The 13,247-nt window shown below is 43.0% G+C and overlaps 1 protein-coding gene across 1 annotated transcript in view; it reads left to right on the top strand.

The window, feature by feature from the left end:
* Positions 1 to 13,247, top strand: part of RARG (retinoic acid receptor gamma) — a 140,601-nt gene that overhangs the window by 50,567 nt on the left and 76,787 nt on the right. The window contains exon 2 of the mRNA XM_020778037.3: positions 5,673 to 6,024. Coding sequence (XP_020633696.1) covers positions 5,850 to 6,024 — 175 coding nt within the window. The 5' untranslated portion in view covers positions 5,673 to 5,849. The remainder of the gene's footprint in view (positions 1 to 5,672; positions 6,025 to 13,247) is intronic.

The raw sequence follows: 13,247 nt of genomic DNA, 5'->3' as shown, positions 1-13,247 counted from the left end.
AGCAGCTGGGAAGAAGAAGCTGTTGTGGGAGTCTGTGTGTCAGACAGGGTACTACTGTGTGTCAGAGTACCAACCTGATAGGTTCAGGTGTCTGTTGGTTAGCCAGAACTGATAGGTTCAGGGTCTGTGCTTTAAGTTAAGGTTCTGTGTGAACCAAACTGTGTGTATGTATGAGTGAGAATAAGCCACGTTACTTTATCCTATTCACCTGATTGTTTTATTTTCCCTGTGTGTATTTAAATAAACCTTATTCTTTTTATTGTTTAAAAATCCATCCCTGGTCTGTGTGACTTCTTATAGGGAATGGTTGGTGGCAGCTTAGTGTAAACGTGTGGCAGATCCCAGTAGGTCTGGGTTTGTCACAGGTTGTAACATTTAATTATTTTCATTTTTTCTGCTACTTTATTTTTTAAATGTTCCCTTCTATTTGCAGCACTATTCTAGATAAATGAGATACATTTGCACTATAATGTGTACTATGCTAGGTAGATGCATTCTTCCTGTTTTGCTATTTCACTTACTTTATTAAACAGCAAATAAATAAAAGGAACTCACTGTGGTCCAGCAGGGAAGAGGGCTGTGTCAGCTCCCTTGCGCACCAAATACACTGATAATTGACAGCATCTCTCACTCCAACTTCCCCTCCATTATTATTAGTTTATTGGTGGGGGAGAGGAGGTCTGTGGAAAGTAAATAAAAGCAACTGCTGGGAAAAGCAGCTGGATTGGAGACTGGCTTTCCTGGGGGGGGGACTCTCTCCCCCTCTCTCCCTCTCTCTCCCCCTATCTGTCACTCACTCTGGCCCTCCTGAAAAATGAAATGCCTATCTTTGGGTTGCCTGCTCAGGCTCTGCCCCCTACAAGGTAGCGCAACCCCAGCAGAGCCCTGGCTGAGGAGAAAGACAGCAAAAAGTAGGGTTTCCTGTCTTCCATCTCCCCAAACTTCACACCAACATTTCCCTCTCCTGCCATTATTGCTGTGACTGCTGCCGTGAGCTTGCCATGCTGCTGCTGTCTTCTACATAAGTTGGTGGTGGCTACTTATTTTTGAGTAATCAAGGTAAACCTTACACACCATTAAATAGGGTAAACCTCTACTCACAAGTAAAGTAGTGATCTAAATACCTGTCTGGACCCTTCTAATGAGAGAATAAACGTCTCCAGTGTTGAACAGAAGAATCACTCAAGTGTGAGACAAGATAGATCTCACTGAAGATAAGAACTTTTGAAGTGCGAACCAGACTGCTCCAAATTCCCCTGTCTGGACAGGCTCTCAGACCTTTGATGAATTGCATCCCTCTCTATTCTGCTCCCTGTCTTTAAAAAAAAAGCACTCTTTCCTCAGAAAAAAAAGACCAGTAAACAAGATACATTGTCGGTATGATGTCTACCATGCTAGACAGATGCATTGCTGTTTCGCTATGTCACTTACTGTATACAGGTGTAAAACAAAGCAAAAAAGAAAAAAGAAAAAAAAAGAAAAGTTGTTGTGGCCCATTGAATGATGGCCACGGAGAAAGGGTTGGGAAGGGGAGCATCAATAATCAAAAGATGGATAAATTGAAATAATCCAAAGACCTGTCCAGACTCTTCTCATGGGAGAAGAAATGTTGATCAGTATAAATGGAAGGATTGCTCAAGTGAGAGATAAAATCACACTAAAGATAATAAACTGTTAAGCAAGAACTGGACTACTCTAACCGGCCATCTGGATGTGTCCTAAGACTGTGCTGCTAGTGATGGTAGCATAAAATATTAAAGATCCCTTCTTCTACACCATGGTCTTTGCCAGGGCCCTTCTCCTTCCATTGATAATGTGTAAAAATAAGAAGAAAATTAATTACAGAACAGCAAACCAGGCCACAAATGTCACGTCTAATTTGCTCTAGTATGTCAGCTTTCTTGCTACCCCTCACCACTTGTTTCTCTTTGATCTCTTCACTTCAGGGAAGTTTATTCTAATATCAAAGTCAGAGATGCAGTTTTAAGCATGCTAATGATTACCTGGGCATCTTTCTTAGTTCAGTGAATGTGTATTACTACCATCCATGTGTTATGTTTTTCCTGTGTTAAGAGTTACTGCAAAAACATAGGGAGATGCCAAATTGTGGCCCACCTAGCCCAGTGGTTCCCCACCCTGGGTCACCCAGTGTCCTTGGACGTAAACTCCCAGAAGCCTTCACCACTAGTTGTTGGCCAGAATTTCTGGGACTGGTGGTCCAAGAGCATCTGGGGACCCAAGGCTGGAAACCGCTGATCGAGTCCATTTTTGCTTAGTCTCACTGGTAGTAGCTCCTTTGAAGAAGTTTTTGATGTCACTGTGACCTGGAATTTAGTGGAGATGGAGGATGTGTTAAATCTGTTGCAGCAAAGTTATTACGGCATCTTGAAGAATAATATGTTTTATTTGGCATGAACTTTCATAGAGTGAAACTGATATGCAGGGACTGAACTCTAGACCTTCTAGAGAGAAAGCTTAATCTGTACGACTGAGCTGTGTAACATGACCGGTGCCTACCTTCCTGCTCCATTGCCATTTTATTTATCATTCTCTTTCACCTTTGGTGACTGATCAATCTTTGAAATTTTTTTCCTCAGGTAAATTTTGTTTGTATCTGTCCTGATATATGCATTACTTTTGTTCATAGAAACAAAGTTTCTTCGCCTACCTAATGAAACTAACAAGGATAGGAAGTCTTTATCAAATCCATTTGCTCTCTTCCCATCTTCAAAGCAGCTTAATTTTATGCAGGAGTCCTAAGCCTGAATCCTTTGCTGTAGAGCCATTGAATCAGTGAGAGTTACACAAGTGTTGATTAAGCAGTTCGTTCAGTGGGTCTGTTGTGATTTGGATTAGCACAATTTACATATAGTACTTGTACTATATGAATATTTACCTTCTTCCATCCTAATCAGTTTCTCTAAAGCCCGAAATGGGTGTTAGTTGCTGGAAGTGGCTGTGCATCAGTTTTTCATTATCATGGATAGAAAGGATATGTTGGATGAGCGAGCTAATAGTGACCAAAGAAACTAGCAGTTAAAATACTCCAAATAAGTGTTAGCACATATACTTATGAAGATACCAAACTATTGATCCTAAAATTTCCTAAATATGTACCACTTTTTGAAAGGAATAATGATGGATAGAGGATTTATAAAGTACTTCAGGCGGGACACATGTCTTCATAAGAGAGAAATGAGATGAAAATAACAAGTGGTATGGTAATTTTCCCACCTTTATTACAATTAAAAAAAAAACTAATTGTGTACAGTTTATGTTTTGACACAGAGGTTTCCAGCCTTGGGTAACCCAGGGTGTTCTTGAACTGCAGTTCCCAGAAGCCTTCACCAGTAGCTGTACTGGTTGGGGTTTTTGGGAGCTGCAGTCCAAGAACACCAGGGCTACCCAAGGTTGAGAAGCACTGTTTTACCAGAATGCAGTTGCTAGTATGTTAATTGACAAAAGTGTGACTCAAGAGCCTAATGTGTACAGACTCATCAGAAGATGACATAAAGGCTGAAATCTTGTTGCTTAGCATAGCAAATTGCACTGGGGTAGGCTCATTAAATCAGTGATGATTCAGTGAATCAGCTGCTCTGTAAGTTCCATTGATTCAAATAGGCTTGCTCTTGCTGCAACTTACAGTGCTAAGGAACAGGATTTCATCCAAAGTGTTGGTATGTGTTCACTATCAGTACTGGCTTCAGGAATGAATTCTTAATTCATTCAAATGTTAAAACAGCTACGCTAGCTTTGCTGCATTATTGGTATGAGCCAGAAATTGGTGAATGTGATATGGAATAGGGAGGTCTCAGGCTTAGATTTAGAGTTAAAATGTATACATCACTTCTTTGACTATTTGGTGAAACACATTGTTTACATGCAGAAGGTTCCAAATTCAAGCCCAGACAACTTCATGTAAAAGGATCAGGTAACAAATGATGGGAAAGGCCTCTTTTTTTGCCTGACATTCTGGAGAGCTGCTACCATTCAGAGTAGAAGTCAACAGATAGTCTGAGCCGATTTAAACTGAATTTCCCTGTCTCCTGAGGCTGTTTTCCAACTTTCTGTTTTAAGTGAATTGTGAAGGCTTTGCTGTATTCCCTATAATCTTGCCTTGTAGGTATTTGGGGTTCCCAACAGAAGGAAACATGTTTTTTGGGGGGAGTAAGGATTGATATGTTCATCTTCCTGATGTCTGACTAGTCTTCCTCTGTTGATAAGCATGTTTCCTATCTTCCTTTGTTGTCCTCTTTTGCAAAGCTTTCCTCAACCACCCTATCCTCATCTGCCATATAAATCCATAGCATTGGATTCTTCCTTATCATGGTCTCTCACCTTCATTGAGAGGTAATGGAAGGAAGTAGTTATGTAGCAGGAGAACTGTTCTGGGGGCACCACAGTGTGTCCTTGTGCCTGTTGGGGTCTTTCAAAATGGAGTCTGGACTACCCAGTTTTAGTGGCAAGGGGCAGGTGTTTGTCTCTGTCACAGCAGTTCATCTAAGGGGTAGTGTTTTTCTAGTAAGGGAAATGTTGAATCAAGGGGTCCTGTTGGGATGAGGGATGAGCGTGGGGAACATCTGGAGTTCTGTGGTGGAGCACATGCTTTGTATGCAAAATATTCCTGGTTCCGTTTCCGGCATCTCCAGATAGGTCTAGGGAAATGTCCCTGTAGAAATGATGACAATCAATCAGTGTACACAGTACTGAGCTCAGTGAACTAACAGCCTGATTCAAGATCAGGCAGGTTCCTGTGTTCTTAAAGATACCTTATTCCTTTCTTGAAAGTACTGTAGTGGGAAAGGGGTTTTCCCCTCCAACAATAGTCTTACCAGATGTGATAGATTTCCTTTGTCTTGTAAAAGTTAGTGGATACCATTAATGGAGTCTTTTTGTACCTGTGCATCTTTCCCTCTTCCTCTGTGGGCCAATGCCATGAACTGCATTGATCGTCCGAGTGCGATGAGGTACCAGACCTTGTTACCTTGACTTAGCTCATATTTTTCTCTTTGATCCATCCTTTGCCTTGTTTTCTCCTGCTCAGACATTTTTCTGTCCTGTTCTGTAGTTGCTTTTCTATTGCCTACTTCCAAGCAACTGGGAAAGGGAGGCTGTGTAGTTCTAATGTTCTAAAGACTTCTTCTTCCTCAATTGTGTATTTTGAAGGTGTTTCCCAACTCCTATCTCTTGCAATAAACAAGGAGTGGGGAGTGTGTGATCTTCCAGATGTTGAACCAACTCCATCAGCCCTAGCCAGCCTAACCAGTGAGGAGATATTACTATGGTTGAAGTTCAACAATATCTTGAGGGCCACTGTTTTCCCACATAAAGCAAAGCAAAGCGTGCTGCTTATATACCGTCCCATAGCGCTTCAAGCACTCTCTGGGTGATTTACAAGTTAATTATGCAGGCTACACATTGCACCCCCCAAGCAGGCTGGGTACTCATTTTACCGACCTCGGAAAGATAGAAGGCTGAGTCAACCTTCAGCCGGCTACCTGGGATTGAACCCCAGGCCGTGAGCACAGTTTTGGCTGCAGTACATCAGTTTAACCACTGTGCCATGAGTCTCCTCTCTGGATGATATTGGATAGATTTTGGAAACTGATTGTTTCATGTATAGCTAGATAATGCTAATGTTGTGTTATGTGTTTTTTCTTTCTCCAATACAGGATTGTGTGCATCAGGAAGATAAGCAGAGGAAAGACACATTTCCCCAAAGTTGAAAATCTGCCTGGACCGCAGACATGGGGCCATCTCCCAGGAGCAGTGACAGTGCAACCCACATTTTCTAAAGGGGAACTTGACTTTCTCTCAAGCCAGTCCCCCTCAGCCTTGTGCCCTGAGCCATGGCAGGAAACAAAGAGAGGGGCTGCTCTGGTGGAACTCCCCTGGCCCATGTGAATGGTTTTCCTACAGCTGTATATCCCTTTCCTTTCCCCAATCCGCACTTCGAGATGCTCACAAATGGAGGTTATTTCCGGACCTATCCTACCGACCTGCCCAAGGAAATGGCATCACTATGTGAGTTTGTAGAAGGATAAGGATGGGTCCGGGGAGGAGTGGTGCATGGCTTGGGTTTGGTGGCAGAAGGGCCAGATGCCAGGCTAATCAGGAAAGCCATGCTAATCTAAAGTTCTTTTCAGCACTGAGAAGTTGATTTGTTTAAGTGCCGTACAGATGTGGTAAAAGTTGATGAAATGTGGCAGGTAGGAGCATAGAATGGCCTGGTGCAGTCTTATTTAGTCTGGGTTCCTCCAGCTATTTTGCATTACAGTTCCCACTAGCCTGAGCCGAAGAGGCTAGTGGTCAGGAATGATGGGAATGTAGTCCGAGATACCTGGAGGGCGCCAGTTTGCTATGATGACTAAAGAAGATCTTAACTTCAGCCATGTAGACGTGTTGTTCAGAATGAGTTCTCTCCTGACTCCTCAAATGGCTCTCCTATGCTTTGAAAATGCTAGCAAACCTTTAAAAGACAGGGATCCATTGTCTGAATGTTCACAAATGGCACTGAGTTCGTATGGAGATGCTGGTAATAGGAATGGCCCTGGCATTCAGTAAACAAATGTTCTGGATCTGAACTGGGTCCCAGTGTCCTTTCCTTCATTAGATCACAAATATTTCAGTCCATTGTCAAGAACTTGCCCACAAAATAGATGCAACAAAACCATTGCAAGGATGAATGAGATGATGCCTCCAAATTACTTTGCGCCTACGGTGTTAAACAATAGATTAATGGAAACTGGCAAAAAAGATTATGTGCAGATCAACTCTTGCTTCAGGCTGTTTCTCTCATTTAGGCTTTCATTTAATGCCAACCTTATGATTGATGCTTTAGAAATCATGTAGTTTCTGTTCAAAAGATCTTTGCTCTAATGAAAAGTTTGCAGAGATACGGAAAAATCACAGTGAACTGAGTTTTTCCACGAGGCAAAATGACACTGTTGGTGATCAGTCATAAGTTACGATGGCTGCTCATATCATCTTGGAAAATCTTCATTCTATGAGTTGAGCAAGATGGTTGAGAGTCCATGGTCTGGACATGTTCACTGAGCTATTGACTAGTGCTTTGAACTCTATTTGGAAGCTGAGAGACACCTACTGCAGTTCATAAAGTGCAGAATCTCTGTGTTCTGGGCTGCCCACCCTGATAAAAGGAAGACTGTCATATTTTACTGGCTGCAGCTTCAGTACATTTCTTAAGGATAGTCCCACACACAGCACATTGTAGTTGATAGTCCTAGAGTTTTACTGAACTAGGGGATACTGAACCAGGATTTAGATATGGTGGGCTTTGCAGGATCAAGTGTACAAGATTATTGCCTGAAGCATGTCTGCGGTTACATAGAACAAGGTGGTGGCATTAAAAATGGCAAGACCTCTCCATAATCTTCCAGAAACCATCATAAGGGACAGACTGTATGTCAATGCCTGGGTATATACATTGCATCGAAAATACCCCTGATTCTCACCATCTCCAGGTAGGGCTAGGAAGGAAATTCTCCTGAAACTTGGAGAGATGCTGCCAGTTAACTGTAATGGTCTTGCTTTAGATGGACCCTTGGTCGTACAGTAATCTGAGTACAGTTTAAAGCTGCTTTCTGTAATCCTACATACCTAGTAAAAATGGTAAGGGCTACAATATATTTGTATCTCTTGATATATTCTGATGTCCTGTGCAACTGCCTGAAAAAGCCACCTGTAGCAGATACCAAAGATGGGTTAGCTGCAATCTGAAACTCCTATCCTGGCCACACTGGGCACCCAGAGTTGAACTGGCGTCTCGGTCAGTGAACACTGTGTGAAGAGAAAGATAGCTCAAGCCTGAATTGCTATCAGATTTGCCTTTTAGAGACTGAAGGCAATGATCCCTGAACCTTGAGCACAAAGCAGGTCATGCCAGTACATTTTTATGGGGGGGGGGGGGAGCAATCACATGGCAGCTTTGTCTAGAACAGACCATTCGATTATGTGCAGATTGAGGGGAGAAGCATTCATAGCATTGCTATTTCTCATGACACTGGGGAAAAAAAGAATGATTTCTCATGTGTGTGCACGTGTGCATATGTGCGCTTCTGCAGGATAACATTTCACCACGTGGGTGTCTTTGGGGAGAGGTTCACTGAGTAGAATGAGTTGCCCTGCTCCAGGGGCTCTTGTCTGAGAACCAGGCTTTTTAGGAAGCTCTTCTTTAAAGGGACCCTTTTGCGGCCGGAGGGAAGACAGGATCTTAGCCTTTTATGGCATCTGGAGTCCCTCTTTCGAAGGGACTGTTCTATTGGTACCGAGGGGACTGAGGGTAATTTCTCATAAGGGAGGCACCCTAAGTAGCCCATGTACATTGTATGTGCACACATTATATCTTCAGCTCATGATGGCCCTTTTGAACTGGAGTGTGGGGGACGTTGTGGTGAGAGCTCGTTGTGTGTCAGTCTGGCTGGCTCGTTCCGTGTACTGTTCCCTGTTCTCTACACTTTGGGGCATGTTCTGACCGCTCTACCCTTTCCCACCCTGGGATGTGCCCAGGCTCAGTGCCAGACCTGCAGGCTCTGCTTGGCTCGGCTCCTCCTGCCTGCCAGTGCAGAGGCTGGAGCCTTGCATGCTTTCTCAGGTGCAGGTTCCAGCATGCCAGAGCAGCGTCCCCACGCTGAAGGGCTGTCAGTCATTCATGCCTCCAGTGCACTCCCTATCTCTCTCATGCTTCAGGGCTTGTGTGTGTGTGTGTGCATGTGTATCACCCTCCATATGCCTGGGTCTTTCCCTGAATAGGGCTACCTAGGAGCAAGGAGAAGCATTTGCAGCTGAGGAAAGCATATCCCCTTCCCTTTCTGGACTCAACAGTTGCTCTGGGCCTTTCTGCTTTGGTATTCTGATTTGAAGCTTGTATCCCTCCCTCTCACCTTCTTTTACCAATAAGACTCCTATCTTTGCTGATGTCTCATAAACTATTTGTGTGTGTGTGTGTAGGTGTGTGTATATGCACATGCCTTTCTCAATAGTCCACCAGGGGGCAACCTCAGAGTTGACATGAGGAGTCAGATTCAGGTTTATACCCTGTCTAAAAAGGAATGTCTAATCTCCTTCTTAAGTTATCTTTTATCTAGTGCTTCACACATGAGGTGTAAATCACCTTTGTTTTCAAACTTTCTCCTTGCCTGCAAGTAAAACTTTGACTAAATGCAAGGCACCAGTTTAATTCCCCTCCTCCCGTTTTCCCCCTTAACGAATAACAGTGTGCGACAACACCAGCCACCAAAGTGGGATTCCTATGTGCTGTTTTTGCAGCCTGCCTTTCTAAAATCCATTGTTTGCAAATCTGATGAAAAAATAATAAAAATATGTGGGTTGGGTCCAGATTTAGACAAGTGCAACTGGCCTGGGCAGAAGCAAATTCTCCTTCATATTCCTTCCTGTGTCACTCCCTGCAGAGTTTTGAGAGTTCTAAACAAAATTTGAGGGACCCTGCTGAATAGGGGTGAGTTGTGTTTGTGGGAAAGTGCTTCCTCAAAAACTAAGTGGAGGCAGATTTTTTTGAGCGTATCAGCAGAAGGCAGATCCTAGAGTCAGCCTAATTTGTTTCAGAATCAGGCAATCTAAAACCCTCAACAAATTGAACCTCAGTAGAGCTCCTTCAGAGCTCAAGAATACTTTCTGAAAAGGCCTTTATTTTATATTCTTCCTAACGAGGTCCAGAAATTGATCCAGCCCTGTCTTTCAAGTTGCAGTGTGAACAGTGTGAAAGCCCTGAACCTTAGGCCTTTTGGCTTCATGTCTCAAAGAGGTGGTACATGCTAGCAGGGCTTCCTTTGACAATTTAAGAAAGTAGGAAGGAATTAGGAGGGGAAGAAATGTTTCTGTATGTATGCAAGATGCAGACCATCAGTGCTTCAAGTATATTAACCAAGATCTTGAATTGAGCCTAAGAAATGAGAAGCCAACACAGACCTTTCATTGTGTCTCATGTGATTTGTGTACGTAACCTCAGAGATTAATTGAGCTGTACTGTTCGGTACAAGCTGAAGATTCTGGTCTTTTATCAAGAAAAGTTCCAGCTATAGAACAACATGCATTCCTACTAAATTTGGCAAATTGCAGGACTGGTCATGCGAGACCACAAGCACTTTCAAAGCACTTCTGTTTGTAAGAGAACATGATTTGGGTCTAGAACCAGTAAAACTTCCAACTCCCAAATCACGGCAACCATCCCTTTTCCACATCTCAGCCTTCTCTGTGCTCACCTTCATCCCATTATTCTGCTTTCATTGTGTAACGGTCACAAGGCATCCGTTCCAGTCTGTTGCTGTTACATCTAGATCCAATGAGAATGAATAACAGAGCCAAGGGTCTCTGGATGTTAAACCACTAACTGCATATAGATATAGGTGAACCCTGTAAGAAAGCAACATGGGACAGAAGCATGGTCTCCTAACAGGAATGACTGAGAGAGAAAAGAATGGAAATCCTACAGGATGAGCTTCTCTCGTTCCTCTCCTACCCCAGGTCTCAGCTTAACATGACAATCCATAATGGTTTGGTAGGAATGACTGTGCTAGATGTGAAAAGTGGGCCTAGGAGTTAAATCCAAAGCATCTGAAGGGCAAATTATTTCCTTCCAGTAATGTATGTGTATATTTCCTTTCTGCATTTGAGATAGAGAGAGGGGATGCAGATTTTTTTTTTTTCAATTGGGGGTATGTGTCTCTTCCTGCATGTGAATTGTGGTTCTGGCTATGATTTTTTTTCCAGTGTATAGTAAAATAGGAAATGTGTTTGGAAACAAAAGCTTTAAAAAAGGAATAACAATGGTAGGTAATGTTGGCAGTGGTAACATATTTTACAAGAATGTTGGACGAAAAGTAGAACACTGAATGGTAAGGTAGCTTGTGGCATTCAGCTGCCTGAGGCAAAAGAGGAGATGGTGCCCTCTTTCTCATTCCACGTACAGAGCTGAAGAGGAATGTTAAATTGTCCATTGCACACGAGGGGCAGCAGGATAGTTTAGGGGTTGAAAAGCCATGTAGCACACACCAACAGAAAATTGTTGGTGTGTGCTTCTGCTCCAACAGAAGATAGAGGTTGGAGGCTCAAGCGGAGTGTCTGGGGAAGATGGCACTACAGCCTCCACCAGCCTCTACTTGGGTCACTTGCTTACTGATTCCTTAACCTGCCGGGTTGCGTAGACCATAATGGTTCCTTCAGTACACCAGGAAGAGGACGAGTGGAATGGATTCAGATTATAGGAATGAAGGCCTCTTGACTGTAAGCACCAGAAAGAGTTTGCTATGATGGAGAAGGTAGCTTCTTTAAAACTGTTTCTAAAAACGTCCAAAAGGCTATAAGAGAAGGATGTCTTAGGGAAGATCAGCCTACCACTAACCGATACTTTCCAGGTGCATTGGACTACAATTCCCCACCATTTGGGCTGTAGTCTGACATGTCTGGAAGGTGCCAGGTTGAGAAAGACTGGGCCAGCAGTCCATTTGATTGCCTTCGGACATATACTTTCATCTCAGCTACTTTCCGCATTCTATTTTCTGCAGTTTTTGTGCCTGTCTGCATGAGTGCCATGGAATTGTAGCCATTCTCCCTCTAGTGGATGTTGATGGCACAATTTTTTATCTTTAGCAGCTAAACACAAACATTTAGGCAAGCAGGCAACAAGAAAAGCAGGTGCACCTGCAGGTTTTCTTAGACCTTTGATGTCAAATTGCACCTCATGAATAGTTTCTTTAGTAACAGTCCTATTTCCCTTTTGCCTCTGGCTACCCTAAGTCAGGATGATGAACTTGTGGCTCTCCAGATGATGCTGAACTCTGATTCCTAGCCTGCCTATCTGATACCAAGATGTAACGAGGACAGTACTTCAACATCCAAAAAGCCAACATTTCCAAATAAGTGGTCGTGTTAGTCTGTCTCAGTACGTTGGTAAAAACAGAGTGGAAAGGGGGAAAAAGAAAAGAAAAAGGCAAAATATTGTAGCCCTTTAAGGATCAACAAATGTATCTCAGTATGAGTTTTCTGGATCAATATCTACTTATTCGGACTCAGGGAGAGCAAATACATGTCCTTATTACCACCACCATGGAATACAAATATGTCTCCCCTATATTTATTACCATTATCATGGTACTCCTTAGGTACTCCTACTCCTGAAAGTAGGTTTTCATCTGCTAAAGTTCACAGTTAAAGACTTAAATCTTAAGTTAGAAATTTGAAGACTTAAGATTATTTTAACTCCCCCCCCCTTTTCTTTCCCTTCTTTACTTTTTCCCACATAGAAGCCCAAAAGGTTCTCCACTCTTGCTGCCTTGAGTAATGACATGGTGGAGGTGCTCCACAATGTGTAGTCACTGTATTGTACTCAAAAGGTCTTTGCGAACTTAGTTCACTTGTCTCTTAGCCCATGAAGGTTTTTGCAGCATAAAGCATCCTGAGCAACAGGGCTGCCTGTTGTAACCTAGAGCAAACAACCACCATGGCAAAATGTGCCCTCTTCTGCCCTTTCCCTTAGCTAGGAAGAGCTTCAGGTTACAGGAAGAGAGGTGCATATTTGTAGTTTTGAACTCTTAGTGGCCTGCCATGCTGCCTAGGGAATTCTGCAAGTTGCAGTCCAAAAACACAAGTATGCACATTTGTAGTTGCAAGTTTCAGAGATCTTCAATTGTTGATGGCTTCTTCTACTTGTTCTTTTCTTCCTGGTCTTCTTGTCAGCTTCTCTCCCCTTTTGGATTCTTCCACCAGGAAGGTGCCAGCTTGAGAAAGGTGAAAGGAGAATATTTGTGTGGGGTGGAGGAGGAAGAGCCAGGTTGCTGTGATGTGCTGGGAAATTAAAGAGTACAGTGCAGTTCTCTAGGATGCTAGAGAAAAGTACAGGAGCACAGTGTCTCTCCCTCTTATCTTTGTTTCTACTGTTACTACTTTGGACACTTGCAGTCTGCCTGATCATGAGCTGGAGCTCCATGCAAGGGTCATGAGCCCTAGAGTGGTGACATTGAATCCACACTGTCCAGCAGCAAATTTCAGAGCCTATGATCAAGCCACCTCTTGGCGTTAGGGAATCAGACATTAGTTTTTATGTTTTCTCTAGTATAAATTCTGCATGCAGTATTCTGTATATATTATAGATGTATATGGTTCTTGAGAACGATATATATTATAGCGTGTAGGTAGTGGCTCCTGAGATCTCAATATCTGGAAAGGTGGGTTTCCAGTGATTAGAGGAAGGACCACTGCTACCTCACATG

This window comes from Pogona vitticeps, chromosome 2 (assembly GCF_051106095.1).
Source record: "Pogona vitticeps strain Pit_001003342236 chromosome 2, PviZW2.1, whole genome shotgun sequence".
Lineage (NCBI taxonomy): Eukaryota > Metazoa > Chordata > Lepidosauria > Squamata > Agamidae > Pogona > Pogona vitticeps.
Note: the sequence above shows the minus strand (reverse complement) of the source record. Positions and strands in the feature narration are given on the sequence as shown.